Here is a 17,915-nt window from a genome sequence, read left to right on the forward strand (position 1 = left end):
CCTTCCACCAGAAGAGATAAACGGCCCAGAAACGCCAGAATAGCATCAACGATGGAAACATGAACATCGTCTAAGCTCTATTGTATGTTGTATACTATTATGTATTTGTATAGGATAATCCGATCATTTGTCTAACCCTAGAGCAAAAATCCCAGATCTATCTCTATCATATCGCCCCGTCTTGTCAAGCGAAATCCTATCCATTCCGTCCAGCTAACTGGAAATCTTCACCAGCAGCGGCCTATGTCTCGTCATCAATCCTAAATTCGGACTCATCGTTTCTCGAGGCGCTAACTCGCTCCGCACAAAGTTTTCTTGTACACATGTCTCTTGAGATATCAAACAACGTGCCCAATCATAAATTGCTCACGCTATACCTTCACTCCATTTCCAATTTATTCCATTGGCTGTAAGATTACTGAGCCTTGGAGTGGCTTGGAATATCCTTGGTGCCGTTGGTCTGAGGAGGAGCCACAATGAAGTTTTGAGTGAGGCGTCGCTCAGTGTTCTGGCGGGAGTTGACGAAGTCAGGGTAGTTGAGTGTCAGCTCGACGGCACCGCTGTGGATAGCATCAACGGCCTCAACACCGAGCATGAAGGAGTGGTCCTGGTTACCGACCTCGTATCGCCAGCTGCCGAATCGACCACGGGATAGAATGTCCATAGCCTCGAGCTTGGGGAGAACCTGCTTGAGGACGCCCTCACGCTCGAGGCTGGGGGTGGGGTAACCATGGTCGAAAGCACGGTGGTAAGTAGAGACGATCTCGTCCTCGGGGTTGATCATCTCGGTGTTGATGAGACCCTGGATGCTATCCTTAAGGAGGTTCTCAACATCGACAGGCTTCATGGTAGATTGGGAAACCTCCAACATGATAGACCAGTAAGGTCCCTCCTTAGCCTCGGAAGACGCAGGCTTCTCACCATTGGCGAGGTAAAGCGTGGGGAGCTTGGCATCCTTCTGAGGCTGGTTGTAGGGGGAGTAGTTAGAGAAGATAGTGGCACGGTAGAAGGGACAGTTGTCCTCGGGGAAATACAGCCAGCACTTGTCACCGATACGCTCAGGGCGCTCGCCTCGGATACCGACACCAATAACATGGGTGGTGGAGTAGTAAAGCTGCTTGGTGAGGCCGACAAGCTCCTGATTGCCGAGCTTCTCGGCGAGGTGGTCAACGGCCATGGTGTTAATGAGCTTGTTATAACCGATTGTGCTGCCATCGGCGAAGTAGGCAATCTTCTTCTCGGCGTCAATCTTGGTGACCTCACCCTGCTTGCCGAATCGCTTCTTCTCCTTAGGAATGGTCTCAGCGACGGCAATCCAGATACCACCGGTACCATCACGGGCGGGGAATCGGAAAGTAGCGTTGGGGCCCCAGTTACCAGCGACCTTGTTGAGGATAACGTTCTTGGTAACAAGCTTAGCATCGGGGGCAGCGACACGCTCACCGAGCCACTGACATTGCATCTGTTGTACTATCAGCACACTGACTTCACTGTATTATACCGAATCTGTGGTCGTACCTTGGTGGTAGGGACGGCCCAGACCTTGTAGTTGTAAGGTCGCATGAAGATGTTGGCGATACCCTCACCCATCATACGGACAATCCACTCGTCAAAGTCCTTGGGCTTGGTGTTGGCAACACGGCACTCAAGAGCAGAATCAATGATGCCCTCGATACAGCTGACTTGGTCCTCCTTGGGAAGCATGGAAATATTGTTCTGGAAGGGGTAAGGAACCCAAAGGCCCTTGTAGCGAACGTAGGAGATTCGCTGGTGAGTGTACCAGTCATCATCCTTGGGGAGGGCCTCGTCCAGGCAATCGTCGAAGTACTTGTAGTGGGAGAAGATAACGTGGCCACCGACGTCGTACAGCTAGAGCAATCGCAAGGTTAGGAATTTATTCATCGAGGTTGGGAGACGACGACTTACGAAACCCTCCGGAGTGGTGTCAGTGCCAGCAAGACCACCAGCTTTGTCAGAGGAATCGACAATCAGCCATGAAGGGCCGTTCTGTTAACATCGTCAGCCTGTAATTCTCGGCCTCAAGGTGAAGGTGGCGGTGAGCGCATACAATGTGGTTGAGACGCTTGGCAGCACCGAGACCAGTAGGTCCCATGCCAATAACGAGGACATCAACGTTACTACAAAGATGATAAATATCAGCAAGACGCTCTTTTGCATGAACGAAAAATGCTTCCTAGTATACGGAGGCGTTAAGCAATAGCGAACAGGCACAAAAGCAACTCACACGTCGGCCATGGTGGGGGTATTAGATGAAGCTGAAGAGGATGGATGGAAGACCGCAAAAAGCACAGAAATATGCAGACGCCGACAACAATGGAGCGACGGAGGGGAGAATGAGTTGTACAGAAGAACAAGAAGACAGCGAGATGATCAGAGTCTCGTGGTTGCTGTTGATATTGACCGCGATTGTAGAAAGTGAGGTGGCTTCAGGAGTCTGGCAGAAAAGGAGACGGTAACGGATCGATGGCGGGGCTAAAATTATTTTGGGTCGGGTCCCCTCGACCCTCCTAGCCTCCCTTAGTTAGTGCCCCACCCGCGGGCCCCTGATACTGTAGATGGTGGGTGGGCGTGGGTGGCCTGGTTCTAACATGGGATTGGATGATCTGTGTGATATATTCTCTGGTTGTTGGTAGCACAATCAGGGTCAGAGTCATGATAAAGACAGGGACTCTCAGGAAAGGAGATTATTATCAGCCCAGCTTGGGCCATGGATGTGTTGATACCGGACCTGCATAAATATGTAAGTTTTGCAGCGGCTACTTTGTGGTGTAACTGGATTAGACATGATGTGTTGTGAAAGGCAATCTCACTGCCAGGTACATAGACAGATCAACCTTGTCGCCTCAAGCGAGGAACTGAAAGACAAACTCCACTGTCTGTCTATAAAGGGTCTTTCGACGACCAGCCTGCCCTGGACAGTTTCCGATCGCCTTCCACAGTAGAATACGAATATGATAACCAGCTACAGTACGGAGTAGTACTCCGTAGTAGTCGCAATATTCATATTGCATGAAATCTTAATCGACACGCTATTCGGCCTATGTGTAACGGACACTGTGCCATGAATGGGGACAATTAGCCTCTTTTCCTAGTAGCTGTCGGGGTGGCTCTCGTCGTCTCGACTCCGCCAAGATTCCGTCAACTCCAATATCAGAGCAGCGTTCCGAGTACCTTGAGGCCGATCTTGCATTAATCCGATACCTAGGTTTGATATATTTGAAACCTGCGTTCCTAAAATAATCAACGCGTTATGTACCAACTTTATTGCTGCAGTTAGTTAGAATTTCGGACAATGACGGCCAAAGGCATGCCATGCTTGCTGGTCAAAGATCCCACGCGATGGATTCGATAGTTTGTTGGTTACTCAGTACTGTACAACGTAGGTCCACAGTCTTTTGCTGTAATTTCCTAAGATGAGATGTAATTCAACGCTCCATGGCAGATAAGATAATCACTGTCAAGAGCGCCTTTGACTGGACAATTTGACCACTCTCCCAGTCACTCTATGCGCTGGCCAACCCAAAGCACGCCCACAACCAGATCTCAATTTCTCTTCTGACCACCGCCAAATTAAAAACGAAGCCAGAACTTGATGCTTATATCCAGGCTTGATCAATTGTGTTTATGTGCATTATTCTTATCTGCTGAGCTGAAGCTCGTTAGTTATGGCAAACAAGCTCGTGTTCCAGAATACCCGTCTTTCGTGCAACCCGAGGTCTTCGAAATTTCTTCCAAACTACTGTCAAGAAAATGTCACTGATTACTGTTGCTGAAGGCCGGCTTTGAGAAGCCCACATGAAAATATGTAATGTCAGGGGTGGTTTGCAAGACGGCTCCGGGGGTGATGGGGATTCTCATAAAGCAGCGATGTACCTGTACAGTGTAGCATGAATTCAGCCTTATCATGATAAGATACGGGATATCCAATCATTGCCCAAACAATTTCTATGTTCAAATCTCTTTGGATGGAGTCTGAAGCAAAACAATGTTGCTAGCACGAAGCGGTCAACCGTTCAAGTAGAATTATGTCTATAGTTGATCCACGCTAGTTGTTACATGCATGTAACAAGCTTTCGCCTCTCCCTTCTTTCTTTGGCCCTTACCTCCTTTGATTGAGCGATGATCATGGCTATTGTTTCCACAATATCGGCTCATGTAAGCCGACCTTGAAACTGCCATGGTCGTCAACATGCTGGAGCAACGAGATGAAGGGCTGCGAGGCCACGCAGAAGGCCTCGTAACCTTCGGTCAAGAAACGTCACTGGTCCCAGATAGCAAAGGATCAACTGGCGTTTTGTGAAGTGTCTCCACCAAGGACGGCTGTTCGACAATCTCTCAGCCTCTGACAGCATTGTATGGAATCTGAAACAGGAAGCAGATCAACCAGCCAGCAGGATCGCTTTGGCGCTACTATGGTTTTATCAAGAGCCAACCGTGCATGGCTTCCAACGCAAGGCTCGCCTCGCCAGTGAGTTCCCGCCTTCTTCAGCCTGGTCTTGGCTCGTTGTGGCATGGATGTTAACTACTCACAACGGTAACAGATGTCTCCTCTCGCACGACGTACGGATGTTTCCCCCCCAAGGGACGCCACGTAAAACACCTCTTTGCCATGGCCTTTTTTTTTTTTTTTTTTTTTTTTTTTTTTTTTTTTTTTTTTTTTTTTTTTTTTTTTTTTTAGGATGGACGTAACATTCTTACCTTAGTCAATGGAAATTGTAGAGCTGGTATCCACCATGAGCCAGCTTTGAACAATGCACAGCGAGTCCTGGCTCGACATGGGAACAGGGACCCTTTATGAATTTCCAAAGATTGGTACATTTCCTCGGCTCGGGTTGATATCTCACTATGTCTGTCTCCGTATATTCTCGATTGTGTCAGAAAGCACCATGGCTTTCTGACACAATCAAAATGGGTCCTTGGCCCTCTAGGCCCCCCCAAGAATGCTTAACTAAAAGCCAAGTTCGGCAAACTGGGTCGTTTCTTCGGCCCAAGGTCATGGACCTCTGAGCCGTCTCGGCTGGATCTGCAGATTTGTGGATGAGCTGGTGTTGAGGTTCTGGTTATGTTTGAATGCCAAGCTGGATCTACGGAGTATAAGCTCAATCATTCCGTGCCGCTGAAGGAAGAAAGAATACTGTGTGTTGAATAGCTGCCGCTCATGGCCAAGGTGCAAACCGAGACGAGATTAGAGTGACGTATGTTTCTGTTTGGGGAGTATTATACCAATATAGACCACGTAAGTGAGGGCCAGACCGTCAATGTCATGGGAATGCAAGAATGAAGCCTCGCAGTCTAAGGAATCGATAGTCCCAATTGTTTGCCGCAAGAGAATAGCTTGTGAACTTTAAGGAACTCATGTATTATGTGAACCGCACTTTTTACTTGTTTTTGGGTTTGTTTTCTTTACTAGGCGGGATCTAGATCTTCCCTGAATGTATTTAGACGAAAATGTCCAAATCCGAGATGGTTCCGGCAGTTGGAGGCGCGCTCAACCGGGGCGGGTGTGAAGGTCTCCATCGTTGACAGTTGACAGTTGGAGACATCTGAGGGTAGATAATGAGTCGACAATATCCGTGAGGATAAACATTCTCTTCTACAGAGTAGAAACTGACAGCTTTTAAAGGAACAGTGCTGATTGAACGGCAGAACTAGGTACTCAATCTAGCATGAGTTCGTTCCTTTTTTCGTTGATTTAGGTACTAGGTATCTACGTACAATACTACTCCGTAGAACTGGGCCATTCAGCCACAAACATTCCTCCCTTAAACTTTCACCACCATCGCAAAGTCCAGATTCGCATCGAAATGCAGTAAGTGCACAGTGCGAGATTAGCCGTCAGCTTACCTGGCAATGACTATTGGAGGGCGATCTACAACGTGGGCGTGATGATTCGTCAAGCTTGGCTCGACCGTAACTAGCGGATGCCCCTGAATAGAAAACATCAGCCAGTTCCTGTTGCAGCTACAGTACCTGTACATAGTACCTTGCATCCCTCCAGCAGTTGCCCCTGTACACGCGTCAAATCAGCTTTTGCAGACTTCGGGTGCCACACGGCTGGGGGTACCAGTACCTGAGCATGAGAAGTGTCTCGTTCCCGTCATCCACTTTGTTCGTGTTCAACTGGCTGAGGGGCTTATTAGTGCTAGTTAGTCAGTCACTGCAGGGTCGACGACCCCGTGCTGAGCTTTGTGGCTCCTCCACTAATATGCATCAAAATGCTAATTTCAGTCTTTCAGAGGGAAAACCCCTTCCATAACATCTTTTTTTTTTTTTTTTTTTGATTGCCGCGCCTCACCCTTGATTGATTCCTAGCTTGCCTTGCCCCCAACCAAAACAACAATCATAGCCCACACCACACCCCCTGGATGAGATTTGGAGATTCAGTCAACATTGCCTATTCCCCTTTCATCAACTGAAGTACCCTTCTTCATCCCAAGCCATCCCTCTCATTCCTTTTTTCATTTCCCCCTCTTTCTTCTTCTCGTACCAGAGACGACTTCTTGCCTTGCTGCCTTGTTTCTTCAGTCTTTCTCTTGACCTTATCCCTTGCGAAACAAGGCCACCGTAAACCAAAGTCCAAGGAGATCAACAACCTTTTTTTTTCGCCTTTTTTCTCTTCTTTGAGACCTTGTCTCTCCTGGACCCCGCCAAATTGCATATCAAGCACACCTCGCATTTTCCGATTCTATTCCATTAGAGGACTCGGCTGTCCGTCCGCTCGTTTGCGCGTCCCCCCTAAAATCTGTCTTCAAGGGGTCTCTTATCTACAACCACGACTTTTCTCGTCGACAGCCCCAACCATCTCTCATCGTATCCTTAACATCACCAACAACCAGAATAATCATAATGTCGGCTGACGAAAAGATCCGCGTCTCGGGCGAGACGCCTCGTGCGACCACTCCTGTTCTTCCAACGGTTAACCCCAGTCTCGAGAAGTCACAGTCTGCTCGCGCTTCAGTTCACCCTACTTTCTATGTTATGTCAGTAGTTTTTTCGACTATCCCATGAAGTGACTTGTCGATGCGCCAGAACCGTTGCTAACCACATTGTGCAGTGCATGGATTGGTTTTTCATCATCTGTCATTCTGTTCAACAAATGGCTCCTCGATACCCTCAACTTCCGTACGTTGTCCACCTTGATGGGACATGTCTGCTCCTTTGCTGACATTTCAACTTCCAGGCTACCCCGTCATTCTTACGACCTACCACTTGACCTTCGCGACAGTCGTCACTCAGATTATGGCCCGATGGACTCCTTACCTTGACGGCCGCAAGACCGTCAAGATGACAGCTCGCGTTTACGTCCGTGCCGTTGTGCCCATCGGTATCTTCTTCAGCTTGAGTTTGATCTGTGGAAATTTGACATATTTGTACCTCTCTGTTGCTTTTATCCAGATGCTCAAGGCTACCACACCCGTCGCCGTTCTCATCTCTGGCTGGATTTTGGGTGTTTCTGCTCCCAACCTCAAGCAGTTCCTCAATGTCTCCGCTATTGTTGTTGGTGTCATCATTGCTTCCATGGGCGAAATTCACTTCGTCACTGTTGGTGTGCTCTTCCAAATGGGCGGTATCATTTTTGAGGCTCTGCGACTTACCATGGTCCAGCGCTTGCTGAGCTCCGCTGACTACAAGATGGACCCTCTCGTCTCTCTGTACTATTTTGCTCCCATCTGCGCTGTCATGAACGGTGTGGTTGCTCTTATTTGGGAGATCCCCAGGTGCTCGATGGCCGAGGTTTACCACGTCGGTCTGTTCACTTTCTTCCTCAACGGTCTTTGCGCTTTCATGCTCAACGTCTCCGTCGTCTTCCTGGTATGCTTTCCTTGACAATCCTTGCGCAACTTGATACTAACGAGACTACCAGATCGGCAAGACTTCTGCTGTCGTCCTCACACTCTGCGGTGTTCTCAAGGATATTCTCCTGGTCATTGCTTCCATGATGATCTGGGGCACCCAAGTTACTGGCCTCCAATTCTTTGGTTACTCCATTGCTCTTGGTGGCATGGTCTACTACAAGCTCGGCTACGAGCAGATCAAGGGCCACATTGCTGATGCCAACCGACAGTGGGCTGAGTTTGGTGCTCGCAAGCCCATTCTCCGCAAGGTCACCATCATCATTGCCACCGCTTTCCTCATCTTCACCTTCTTCGGTGGTCTTGCTCCCGGTTACTCTTCAGAGGTTGATCCCACTAGACTGGCCAATGAGGTTTCTAACCGTTTCGGCATCAACGATGCCCAGCACGTCTAGAGCTCTGTATTATACGGTCTCAATGTGAAGCAAGACCCGGACGTTTGGTTGACGGGGGCGAATGGCGATCTAAGGAACCTCTTTTCTATATCCGTTATTTCCTTATGTATTACGCCCAATCAAGTTGTTGAACTTGGTCCGAATGTGTCCACAGTCGAATTGGCTTGGCGCACTTTTCTGTGGATTGGAGATCTTTTGATATATTCTGTTTGATTGGGGAAGGGAGGGTCTTATGAAGTGTAAAGCCATAGAGCTGGGCGCAGAGCGCGAGGTAGCGGTTTCATGCATGAACCGCATCACGAAAGGTCTAATTGATGTGTAACTCTAGACGGCGTTTGGCCATAGACATGTAGAAACGAAACGGTTAAACAAAACCCAGCATAACAAAAGTTCATTGATCTATTTTCCCTTTCGTTTCACCGGGTTCTGTATATGTGTGAACGTAGTAATGAACGTTTTGACGGTAAATTTTAATTCATGTTATGGATTTCGTAAACCTCGTAGGCATTCAACCGTCAAGAAAAAGTCCTCAAGGTCTACTCAACACCTCATTGATGGCATCAATTCATTGAACGCCGCCAGTGGTATCCTTCGGTCAGGACAACACGTCCGCCCGATCCGCGTTGTATATTGACGCTACAATCACGCGGCAAGTAGAGATCTGGTTGTGATTTAAGAAACTTCATATTGAGCCCATAAAAACCGGCGTTCCTTAATGCCATCGATGCTCTGTACATCCCGCCAACTCCCTAACCGTGATGGAGAAACGATTCCTTTTCTTTTAAAACTCTGCGGTGGGTGGTCAGCAACGCTCTAATTCATGTAAATGCCAAGAGCACTCGGCGGATTTTCGTGCAGCTCTGCTCGAGTGGTATGGCGCAGCGATGGTGTAACATACTGAGAGGGGTGAAGAACCATCGGTTCTTGCCGCTGGTGTATCGCTCCTCGAGCACCTTCTTGACAGTCTTCTTGGCATCCTCGCGCTGGGAAACCTCCTTGAAGGTGTCGTTGGAGACGGCGCCCTTGAGGCCCTCGAGCTCCAGGGTGTAGCGAGTGGGCATCAAGTGGTTGTAGTTGATGACCTTGATGAAAGGCTTGATCTTGTTTCGCTTCTCCTGACGGGTCTTGGACATGCGGCGGGTGATCTTGGAGGGGTATCGCTCAATGCCGGCAACCAGGGCGTGGCCGAAAGGGTGAGGCTTGTTGCCATTGTCAACGGGCTGGATGATGACAACCTATATGAAGTATATCGAGTCAGCGAAATGTTTTTTTGGAAAGAAAACTATGGCACAGATCGTTTCATATCATAGCATTCCCGCGAGTTCTGCGCTCCGTGTCTTGTCATATAAAACACCAGTGACCTCTTCGTTTCAATCCCTTCCCCCGACCCTATCTTGCTCGGATGCCGCAGAACTCGGGAAATGCCATGGTATAGCAGTATAAAATTTGTCGAGGTCGTACCTTCTTTCCGGCGTATCTGCCGCGGGTGATGATGGCGACTCGGCCGACCTTGAGGAACTTCATCTTGTCCGGCGGTGTGTTGTCTGCTGGTTAGTGAAGTTGCGAGGAGTTGTCAAGACAAGTTCAAATTACGCACCAAAATATTTTGTGTGGGCTGGTGGCAAGCGAGACCCAGCTAGTCACATGACAAGATTCCATTTTTCGGAGCGTCCTGTGTCAGGGTCCGTGCAGAGAATCTGCCCTGAACTTTGGGGGCATTCTGTATTACATAAGCGAGTTGGCGGCTTCAATTGTATCCAATAGATGGATGGGTGTTAGGCAAAGCTCCTCCATTGAGCCACCTCGCCTCACCAGTATTCATATACTTGATAAGATAGAAATCTCACGATGCCTGCACCAACATATATCATCTCCCGTACTGCGGATCCGATCTTCGGCATCTTGATTGGTCTTTCAGCCGCTGCAACCAGAATCAACCGTGAAGAAAAGGACAAAGGTCGAACAACTCAACAGACTCTTGAAGCTGCACGACGGTAATCCCGCAAATCATTAGTTGGAAATAGGATAAAAACTGATTCACAACATAGACGAGTTGGACTTTCTTCCAAGTCTTCATAATTATGTCTGGGCTTGCTTTGGCACATGAGTCACTATGGTTCTGCCAACTTTCAATATCATAATGGCGTATCAAGCCTTTTTGGATATTCTATCTCATTATATACATGCACTTAGTCACCAAAAGATGGGCCGTATTCTTTCTTCATCGCTTCTCGAACAATTTGTCCGCAGAGTTTCGCCGTTGGGTTGACACTTACGGCCAAACCCTTTGCAATTGGATTTCCATACCTTCCACCAAACGCCAGGTCTCGAGATGCGGCACCCTCGAAGTCGAGTTTTTCCCATTTGGATTCTTCGAGGATCCCATCGATATCCAAAGAGCGACTTAGCATTAGTCTGGCTGTTTTCAGATATAATGCAGCTCGTTGGGTGTGAGCCATAGACAGAGTGCGCGCAGCCTGAGGAGAAATAGGCATGGTTAGTGATGAAGGGGTGAGGAGTGCGATCGACGCTTCGATATCGCTCAATGCTGTTACAACAGCTTTTTTCCTTTCCGCCTGGTCGGGTGACTCTATTAAGGGCGCGGGGGTGTCTTTGGTATGGGAGAGCATCATCGCATCTCCATATAGCCGCCTGAGGATCTGTACACGGTTGTTTCTGGCGCTGGCGTAGTTGGGATACTCGGCAATCATACTCTCAACCGCCGAAAGGCTTTGCTGATAGCCCTTGACAGCAACATCTTTTCCTTCCTCAGATCCAAGACTCTTCAACTGGGTTTCAAGGCTCTTGATGGAACGAATTATGCCTCGCTCCCTCTCGACTACTCGCTCATATATCGTGGCATCCGTAATGTTTGGGTCCCGTGGTAATGAGGAGTCTAGAACGATACCGGCATATGGGTTTGACTCCGGATCCTTGATTTTCTCAAGGATATTGATATCGTGTTGGCTTAAGCATACAGATGCCATTTCGACTTTTGTCGAGTAGTGGCTGGGCAGGTGAAGATAACTCAGTGATTCGATTTGAGACCTGCGATTCTGATATTTGGCGAGGACGATAGATACAGGAAACTGTCTCTGGAGGTGTAATTCCTAGGACGTTCGGAATCTGATGTGACGTGCTGAGCGACAGAGATGGCACTGAAAAGGGCTGGCTCAGGGTTCTAAATATGATTCCTGGTACGGGCATGCTAGATAAACCGACCTGCTTGAGGGACGATCTCGGCTTTAGCGGGAGGATCAATACTCAGGCGACTAGTTCTCTGCATTGTCGCGCATCTTTCATTCGCAAGGATGTTTCGGCCGGCTTTGCTGCTGACAGTTCCGCAGTCCATCGCAGGGCATGCCGCCGTAGAGTGCTTGTTAAGCCGTGTTGGGACTTCTGGAAGTAGTCGGCCAATGTCGGCTTGGGGCGGCTGGCGCCGCAGCGGGACGCTCGGCCGGGGAAGTTCCGCAGTGATAACATCACAACCACCATCGACAACCTTCGGCACTACCGCCTTTGAGATCGATCACTTGGGCTCTCTTGGCTCTGTTGATGATATCAATCAGACCGCCGTCTGACGCGGAAGCCCCGCGCGTGACCCTTAACCCTGCCATGACGGGCATGGCTTTGCTTTCTTACGCCGCAAACCCTATTGGTTCCCAGTTTCATTGAAACTCTGAAAGCCAACGAGGATGTTACCGATGGATATGACTGGTATGAGTTATCTCCTGCTTATTCTGGCAGGCCTTTCTTGGGCCGTATAATGCCTTCTCCAGGCGGAGCCGTTCCGTGTGAGAGATGACAAAGAAACAAGCAATACTTGTTGCTTCATGGTTAAGCCGGGCTTGAAGCACATTAGGATTTCTTACATATACTCGGCCATAGCCCCCCATCTCATACATAGCCATCAATTCAAGTCAGTTAACAACTTCCTGCATACCTAGCTTCTCGAAGTCACCACACGGAAACAATTCGACCCTAAAACACAAGTCTCAAACAAACGTTTACTCTATTCTGATATCAAAGACTCACCCATCAAACCGTGTGTGTCAATGTCCCCTTCTGCCATCACCAACTCCCCTCCTCAGCAGGCAACTCAGCCTACTACTGTTCCTATCACTTCTGCCCTCGACCAAGCAGACAACACTTTTGCGGTGCAGCCGCCCCCTAACTTCACCGGCTATGATCACATAACCTGGTGGGTTGGCAATGCCAAACAGGCTGCCTCATATTACACCAATCTTTTTGGCTTCAAGCCCATCGCATATAAGGGGCTCGAGACTGGAAGCCGATACTTCGCCTCGTATGTCATTGAGAACAACGATGTCCGCTTCGTTTTCACCTCGCCTCTGCGATCAGAGGCTCATTTCCCAGACGATGAACCTATCTCCAAGTTCGACCGAAAGCTTCTCAAGGAGATGTATGTTCATCTCGAACGCCATGGCGACGCCGTGAAGGATGTTGCCTTTGAGGTCGAGAATGTCGACGGAGTATATCACAAGGCGGTTCAGGAGGGTGCTATTGCTGTTCAAGACCCCAAGGTCAGCAAGGACAAGGAGCATGGCTCCGTCTCCACAGCCGTCATTTGTACATATGGTGATACCACCCATACCCTCATCTCCCGTCAAAACTACACAGGGCCCTTCCTCCCTGGCTACCGAGCCTGGAAGAAACATAGTGCCACTGTGTCTCTGCCAGATGTTCCCTTGGCCCGCATCGACCACTGTGTCGGTAACCAGTCCTGGAACGAGATGGACTCAGCCTGCGCTTTCTACGAGCAATGCCTTTCCTTTCACCGTTTTTGGTCTGTGGACGATTCACAGATCTGTACCGAGTTCTCAGCTCTGAGCTCCGTTGTCATGGCTTCACCAAATAACATTGTTAAGATGCCCATCAATGAGCCAGCTCTCGGCAAGAAGAAGTCCCAGATTGAGGAGTACGTTATCTTCAACTCTGGACCTGGCGTCCAGCATATTGCACTTCTAACTCCCGATATCATCACTGCCGTCTCAGCCCTACGCGCTCGTGGTGTCGAGTTCATCGACGTTCCACCTTCATATTACACTGACATGCGCCATCGTCTCAAGACAGAGCGTCGCAACTGGGAGCTCAAGGAAGAATTCGAGACTCTTGAGCGTCTCAACATCCTAATCGACTACGATGAGGGTGGTTACCTGCTTCAACTATTCACCAAGCCCCTTATGGACCGACCCACAGTCTTCATTGAGATCATTCAGCGCAACGACTTCGACGGCTTCGGCGCCGGTAATTTTAAGAGCTTGTTCGAGGCTATTGAGCGTGAGCAAGCGGAGCGTGGCAACCTATAAAAGGGATGTCTCTGAGATGGGGAGTATTAAGGATGGGAAATCAAAACTGCATCGCATATGCATATACATAGCCCTTTTTCCATGGGTAGGTTTCAAGGAGGACCAAACTTTTGTTAGACCATGAGATGAGTTTGCGATGGCATATCATTATTGCAATCAATACTGGACAGCGATACACCGCACCAGTGCCTACGGAGCCATTTGCTCACAGGAATACCTAGACTGAAATGCAATAAAACTTGATAGAAACTTTTGTTCCTCATGCGCCGCTTCCAGGTCGTGATGTGTGATGCTTACTCACAGTATTTATGACCTGAATGAATGTTGCCTCTTCTTTTGTTCGCTCTTGGGATAACAACCTCCTCTCTCTTTGATCTTAAGCTACACATAGTTTTTCAAATATAGTTTCAAGCTCTATGTCATTACAACATCACCGTTGGTATATGCAGCTGTGCCGTTCGCCTCACCCAATGAGGCCGCGGCATCTGTCTTAGATAATAAGCTCTGGCAGCCTGGGCAGTTGTGGACAACCTCATGGGCAAAGACGTCACAGTCGATGCAAAAGTGTTGTCCACACACTTCACATGCATATCGCCCACTTTCACTGACGCCCTTGGCTGTCTTTGGGGCGCCACTGTCTTCTCTAGACTTGTCGGGTGCTTTGCCCTTTGGTGGCTCAGGGAATGGCGCTAAGCATGAGAAGCAGGCTGTAGAGTGATTGGCTCTAGTCCAGGGCACCTCAACCCAGTTTCGTAACGGGAAGAGATGATGATATGAGCGGGCAAGGTGCGTCGATAGAATAAGGGTGAGGTCACAAGCTGGGCACTCAGCTGGGATGCGGCACACACGAGCGCCACAACGGGTGCAGAGATATCCCTCTCGGAACGGCCGATTATGGCACGCGCAGTAACTTGTAGTCCCGTTAGGAACAAGTGTTCGGGACGGGAAGCCCATCATGAGAAGACTGGCTGTGCTCTGTTCCGCCGTGCGCGTCACAGGGGGAGTCGTGGCTGCAAGGAAAAGTTCACGGAAATGGACCTCGTCCATCGCGATGTTGTATTGTGACTCGTCACCGGCGTTCGTTCGTGAGCACAGATCAGCGCAAATAGCGACCTGGGCGGAAAGACCGACAATGGAGACACGTATTCGATCCGTTATCAGGTTGCCAATGGTTTCATGGATATCGCCGGGGTCGCTCGATAGTAATGCGCCATAGATGATAAGTACTTCTCGTGTGCCGTGAGAAGGCGCATGGCTATAGCAAGTTAGTTCGACTATTCCTCTATCGTGGCCCAGTTAGAAACTCACAACAGAGCTCCTCGACACATCTCCAGAGCGTTCTGCAAGCTTGGGTTGCCCTGGGGATCTTCGTTTTCCAGCCCTTTTAGCTTTTCCAAGTGTTCTGCCGGGTTTCCTCCAATATCGCTAATCCTCACAGCAACTCCGTCTCGCATACCAATGATTCCTAGTTGCGAAATAGGATTTTGTTCAAAGAACTCTCGCACAAATGCAGCCGCGTAGCTCAGTGTGAGGCGATACCTTGTAGGTAGCAGATCCTTCTCGATCATAGCGAAAGACATATCCAGCACAAGCACCATATGTCGAATGATTCCTCTTTGTAGGGGCGTCGTATCGCGTAGTAATCGCTTTCGCTTCTCAGCCTCAAGCGCTGTGAGACTAAGTATTCCATCTTCTTCCTCTGGTAGATTCGTCTCCCATGTTCGTTTCGAGACTTCCCATGCTCTAGCTGAGTCGCCTTTTCTCGATTTGGCAGATTTTCCTTTCGCAGCTTGAGGATCGTCGTCAGTGACGCGGTGATCCATGAGATCATCGTCCGACATGTCGGCGACATACTCCCCGTCAGAGTCGGCCATGATCGTGGTTGTTTAGATCGTACTTTGGTCAAGAAACGAAGTTGTCGAGGCCGATTTTGGTAATAGGAACGAGTTATAGAGTCGGAAGCAAGCCGATGGCTTACTTTGGGGGTAATGTTACTCAAGGAGGAGATTAACGAAGATGTTGATGTTGGTGACGGAATCAGGTTCGCAAGGCTGAAAGAGGTTTGCAGCCTTGCCTACGAAGATCCACTCTTGAAGTTTTAGAGTTGCAACTAACCAATCGCGCAATCACAGGCAGAAGCTTGGTTTTTTGGTGTAGTTTGGCGGCGACCGCTGCTACGGCATAACAGCCAACGACATGGCATGTTATTCACATAGCTGACATTGGGATAGGGTTAGCGTAACAGTTCATCTGGTTTTTAAAAATTGTTCTTTCAGTTTTTAAATTAACTTCGATTTCTTATACATTAGTCGCTCGTCAGGGTATAACTTCGAAGTCGAAAACTAATAAATACTATCCAAGCTGATGTACAACAGGTTATTCTACAACAGCTTGTAGAATCATACAACCCAACAACTGTTCTTAGATCCAGGCCTATTGGCAGAACTGCAACGCGATCCTCCTTCCACATCTTAACATGATTCGCAGATAATTCTTCCTCATGTAAATACCCAACCAACGGTCTATCGAGTTGCGTCGCATAAATGGCCGTATAATCCAAATGAAAATCAACTTCGTTTTGCTCCAGAAAAAATCGTATTCGTCAACGTATGTACGTCGTTCGACCGTGAGCTCGGCCGCCGAGTGTAATGAGGGATATCGAAACCGAATAAAAAAGATACGCCACTGAACGCCGTCCCAAGAGAAATACCGCCAAAATGCTCATCTGCCGCATCAGGGGTAGGTGTTGGCTACCGGCATGGGCCAGTCGTCCTCAGTGATACTGGACCAGAAAACCCAAACCATGATAACGGATAACAGGGTGAATAGCGTCTGGAAAAGGGCGCCATCAATCTTTCCACTCGTGCCGTCACAGATATACTTGCTGATCGCGTAGTTGAAGACCTGACCGATGGCGAAAAGAAGAGCTGCGGCGGCAAGATAAATCATAGGACGCGTCTCGCCCAGAATTCGAATTACAAGGATAGCCTCAAGAACAAGGAAGGCGACGAGGAGGATTAGAGGGACCAGTTGGTAAAGGACGTAAAGGGCGATGTTTCGGTTCCTGGGAGCATCATAGCTAGCGTCCCAGTAGCCGGTCCACGAGAAGCCGGTGTCGAGGGCGATGTAGCCAGTTCCGATAAGCAACAGAAGAGCCGAGATGGCGATTAGAGCGATTGAGAGTGGCGTTCCATCGTCGATGATCTGGTACCCAACAACGGCATTAAGCATTAAAATCCAACACGTGGCAATGATCATGCCAATATGTATAGCAGAGAAAGCCTGATCTTGTTAGCACACTGTGAAGCAAAAGAATTAGCAGAAAAGAGTCGCGGTCTTACAATTCTCACGGTGCTATTCAGTGGGAACTCTCCTACTGAGAAGATCTCGCATATGCTGATGATGATGTAGCCGACGAGAAACATTTGCATCTCCCTTCGACCAACGGCAGCTCGCTTCTTTTCGGATCGCAACAGGAGAAAGACGGCGGTAACAATGGCAGCTCCGGCGAGGAGGATTGATCCTAAATTTCCCAGATGCCGCCCTCCGCTCAGGGAGATACCCGTGAGCTGGCAGCCTCCCCAATTGCCATTCTGATCGTGGTTCTGAGATAAAAGCTATCGACGATCAGTAATGTCCCCATTGTTCCCGACTCCACATGACGATGTATGGCGTAGGTAGTAGGTAGTAGGTAGGAAGGTCGGACATACATTACAGACTGGGAGAGTCGAATCTCTGCAAAAGTCCTGTTGCACATAAGTTAGAACGTGAACTCTGTTAAACGACAGAAAGTCAAGGACGTACATGAAAATTTCCAAATTCGGTAGACCCCATTGTGATTGCGGATGCAAAGCTCCTTGATCAAAGGGGGTGCATCCACAAGCAACCACAATTGGGGAGAGTAGAGTAGGTCGAGTTCGAGGTTGGAGTCGGCCGAGCAACAGAATTACAGACAAAGGAAATTCGGGAGGACTTTTGATCGTATAGGTTTCGTCGGATTTTCGTACAGATATATCAAAGATGAATACTCCGTATGTAGAGTAGAAACAAGGAAGGAGGATTTTCTCGGCCCCTGGTCAAGCGAGTGTTCGGGCGGTGGTTGACTTGACGGTGTCGTTGCTAGGACGGGGCTGCGGGTGGCTGGTGGAACGACAAGCTGTAATTTCGCGGTGTGTCCAGGTCCTCAATCGAGAATGTAGAAATTTGCGGTAAAGCTGGCAATGCTGCGGGTAACAATTAATAAGAAATTGGTTTTGGTGACATTAATTCTGAAGCAAGATGCGACATCCAAAGCAGGTCAGATCGTGACGTTACGG

General features: G+C 48.9%; 7 protein-coding genes across 7 annotated transcripts; 2 read left to right on the forward strand and 5 right to left on the reverse strand.

The window, feature by feature from the left end:
- Positions 1–415: 415 nt before the first annotated feature.
- Positions 416–2,256, reverse strand: J7337_006667 (uncharacterized protein; the record flags this gene model as incomplete). The annotated part of the gene is made up of 5 exons (XM_044824328.1): positions 416–1,462; positions 1,519–1,869; positions 1,927–2,007; positions 2,069–2,138; positions 2,246–2,256. The coding sequence occupies 5 exons, from the start codon at positions 2,254–2,256 to the stop codon at positions 416–418; spliced, it is 1,560 nt and encodes a 519-aa protein (XP_044679985.1).
- A 4,611-nt stretch (positions 2,257–6,867) lies between these two features.
- Positions 6,868–8,269, forward strand: J7337_006668 (uncharacterized protein; the record flags this gene model as incomplete). Its single annotated transcript, XM_044824329.1, has 4 exons — positions 6,868–7,001; positions 7,076–7,143; positions 7,202–7,833; positions 7,886–8,269. 4 exons carry the CDS (start codon positions 6,868–6,870, stop codon positions 8,267–8,269), a joined length of 1,218 nt encoding a protein of 405 aa, XP_044679986.1.
- An 813-nt stretch (positions 8,270–9,082) lies between these two features.
- On the reverse strand, positions 9,083–9,793 carry J7337_006669 (uncharacterized protein; the record flags this gene model as incomplete). The annotated part of the gene is made up of 3 exons (XM_044824330.1): positions 9,083–9,129; positions 9,168–9,504; positions 9,731–9,793. 3 exons carry the CDS (start codon positions 9,791–9,793, stop codon positions 9,083–9,085), a joined length of 447 nt encoding a protein of 148 aa, XP_044679987.1.
- Positions 9,794–10,458: 665 nt separating this feature from the next.
- On the reverse strand, positions 10,459–11,256 carry J7337_006670 (uncharacterized protein; the record flags this gene model as incomplete). Its single annotated transcript, XM_044824331.1, has 1 exon — positions 10,459–11,256. One exon carries the CDS (start codon positions 11,254–11,256, stop codon positions 10,459–10,461), a length of 798 nt encoding a protein of 265 aa, XP_044679988.1.
- A 1,068-nt stretch (positions 11,257–12,324) lies between these two features.
- On the forward strand, positions 12,325–13,599 carry J7337_006671 (uncharacterized protein; the record flags this gene model as incomplete). Its single annotated transcript, XM_044824332.1, has 1 exon — positions 12,325–13,599. One exon carries the CDS (start codon positions 12,325–12,327, stop codon positions 13,597–13,599), a length of 1,275 nt encoding a protein of 424 aa, XP_044679989.1.
- Positions 13,600–14,013: 414 nt separating this feature from the next.
- J7337_006672 (uncharacterized protein) lies at positions 14,014–15,473 on the reverse strand (the record flags this gene model as incomplete). The annotated part of the gene is made up of 2 exons (XM_044824333.1): positions 14,014–14,854; positions 14,908–15,473. 2 exons carry the CDS (start codon positions 15,471–15,473, stop codon positions 14,014–14,016), a joined length of 1,407 nt encoding a protein of 468 aa, XP_044679990.1.
- An 859-nt stretch (positions 15,474–16,332) lies between these two features.
- On the reverse strand, positions 16,333–17,433 carry J7337_006673 (uncharacterized protein; the record flags this gene model as incomplete). Its single annotated transcript, XM_044824334.1, has 3 exons — positions 16,333–16,881; positions 16,941–17,216; positions 17,404–17,433. The coding sequence occupies 3 exons, from the start codon at positions 17,431–17,433 to the stop codon at positions 16,333–16,335; spliced, it is 855 nt and encodes a 284-aa protein (XP_044679991.1).
- Between the last annotated feature and the right edge of the window lie 482 nt (positions 17,434–17,915).

The sequence above is a fragment of the Fusarium musae genome, chromosome 5 (genome assembly GCF_019915245.1).
Source record: "Fusarium musae strain F31 chromosome 5, whole genome shotgun sequence".
Classification (NCBI taxonomy): domain Eukaryota; kingdom Fungi; phylum Ascomycota; class Sordariomycetes; order Hypocreales; family Nectriaceae; genus Fusarium; species Fusarium musae.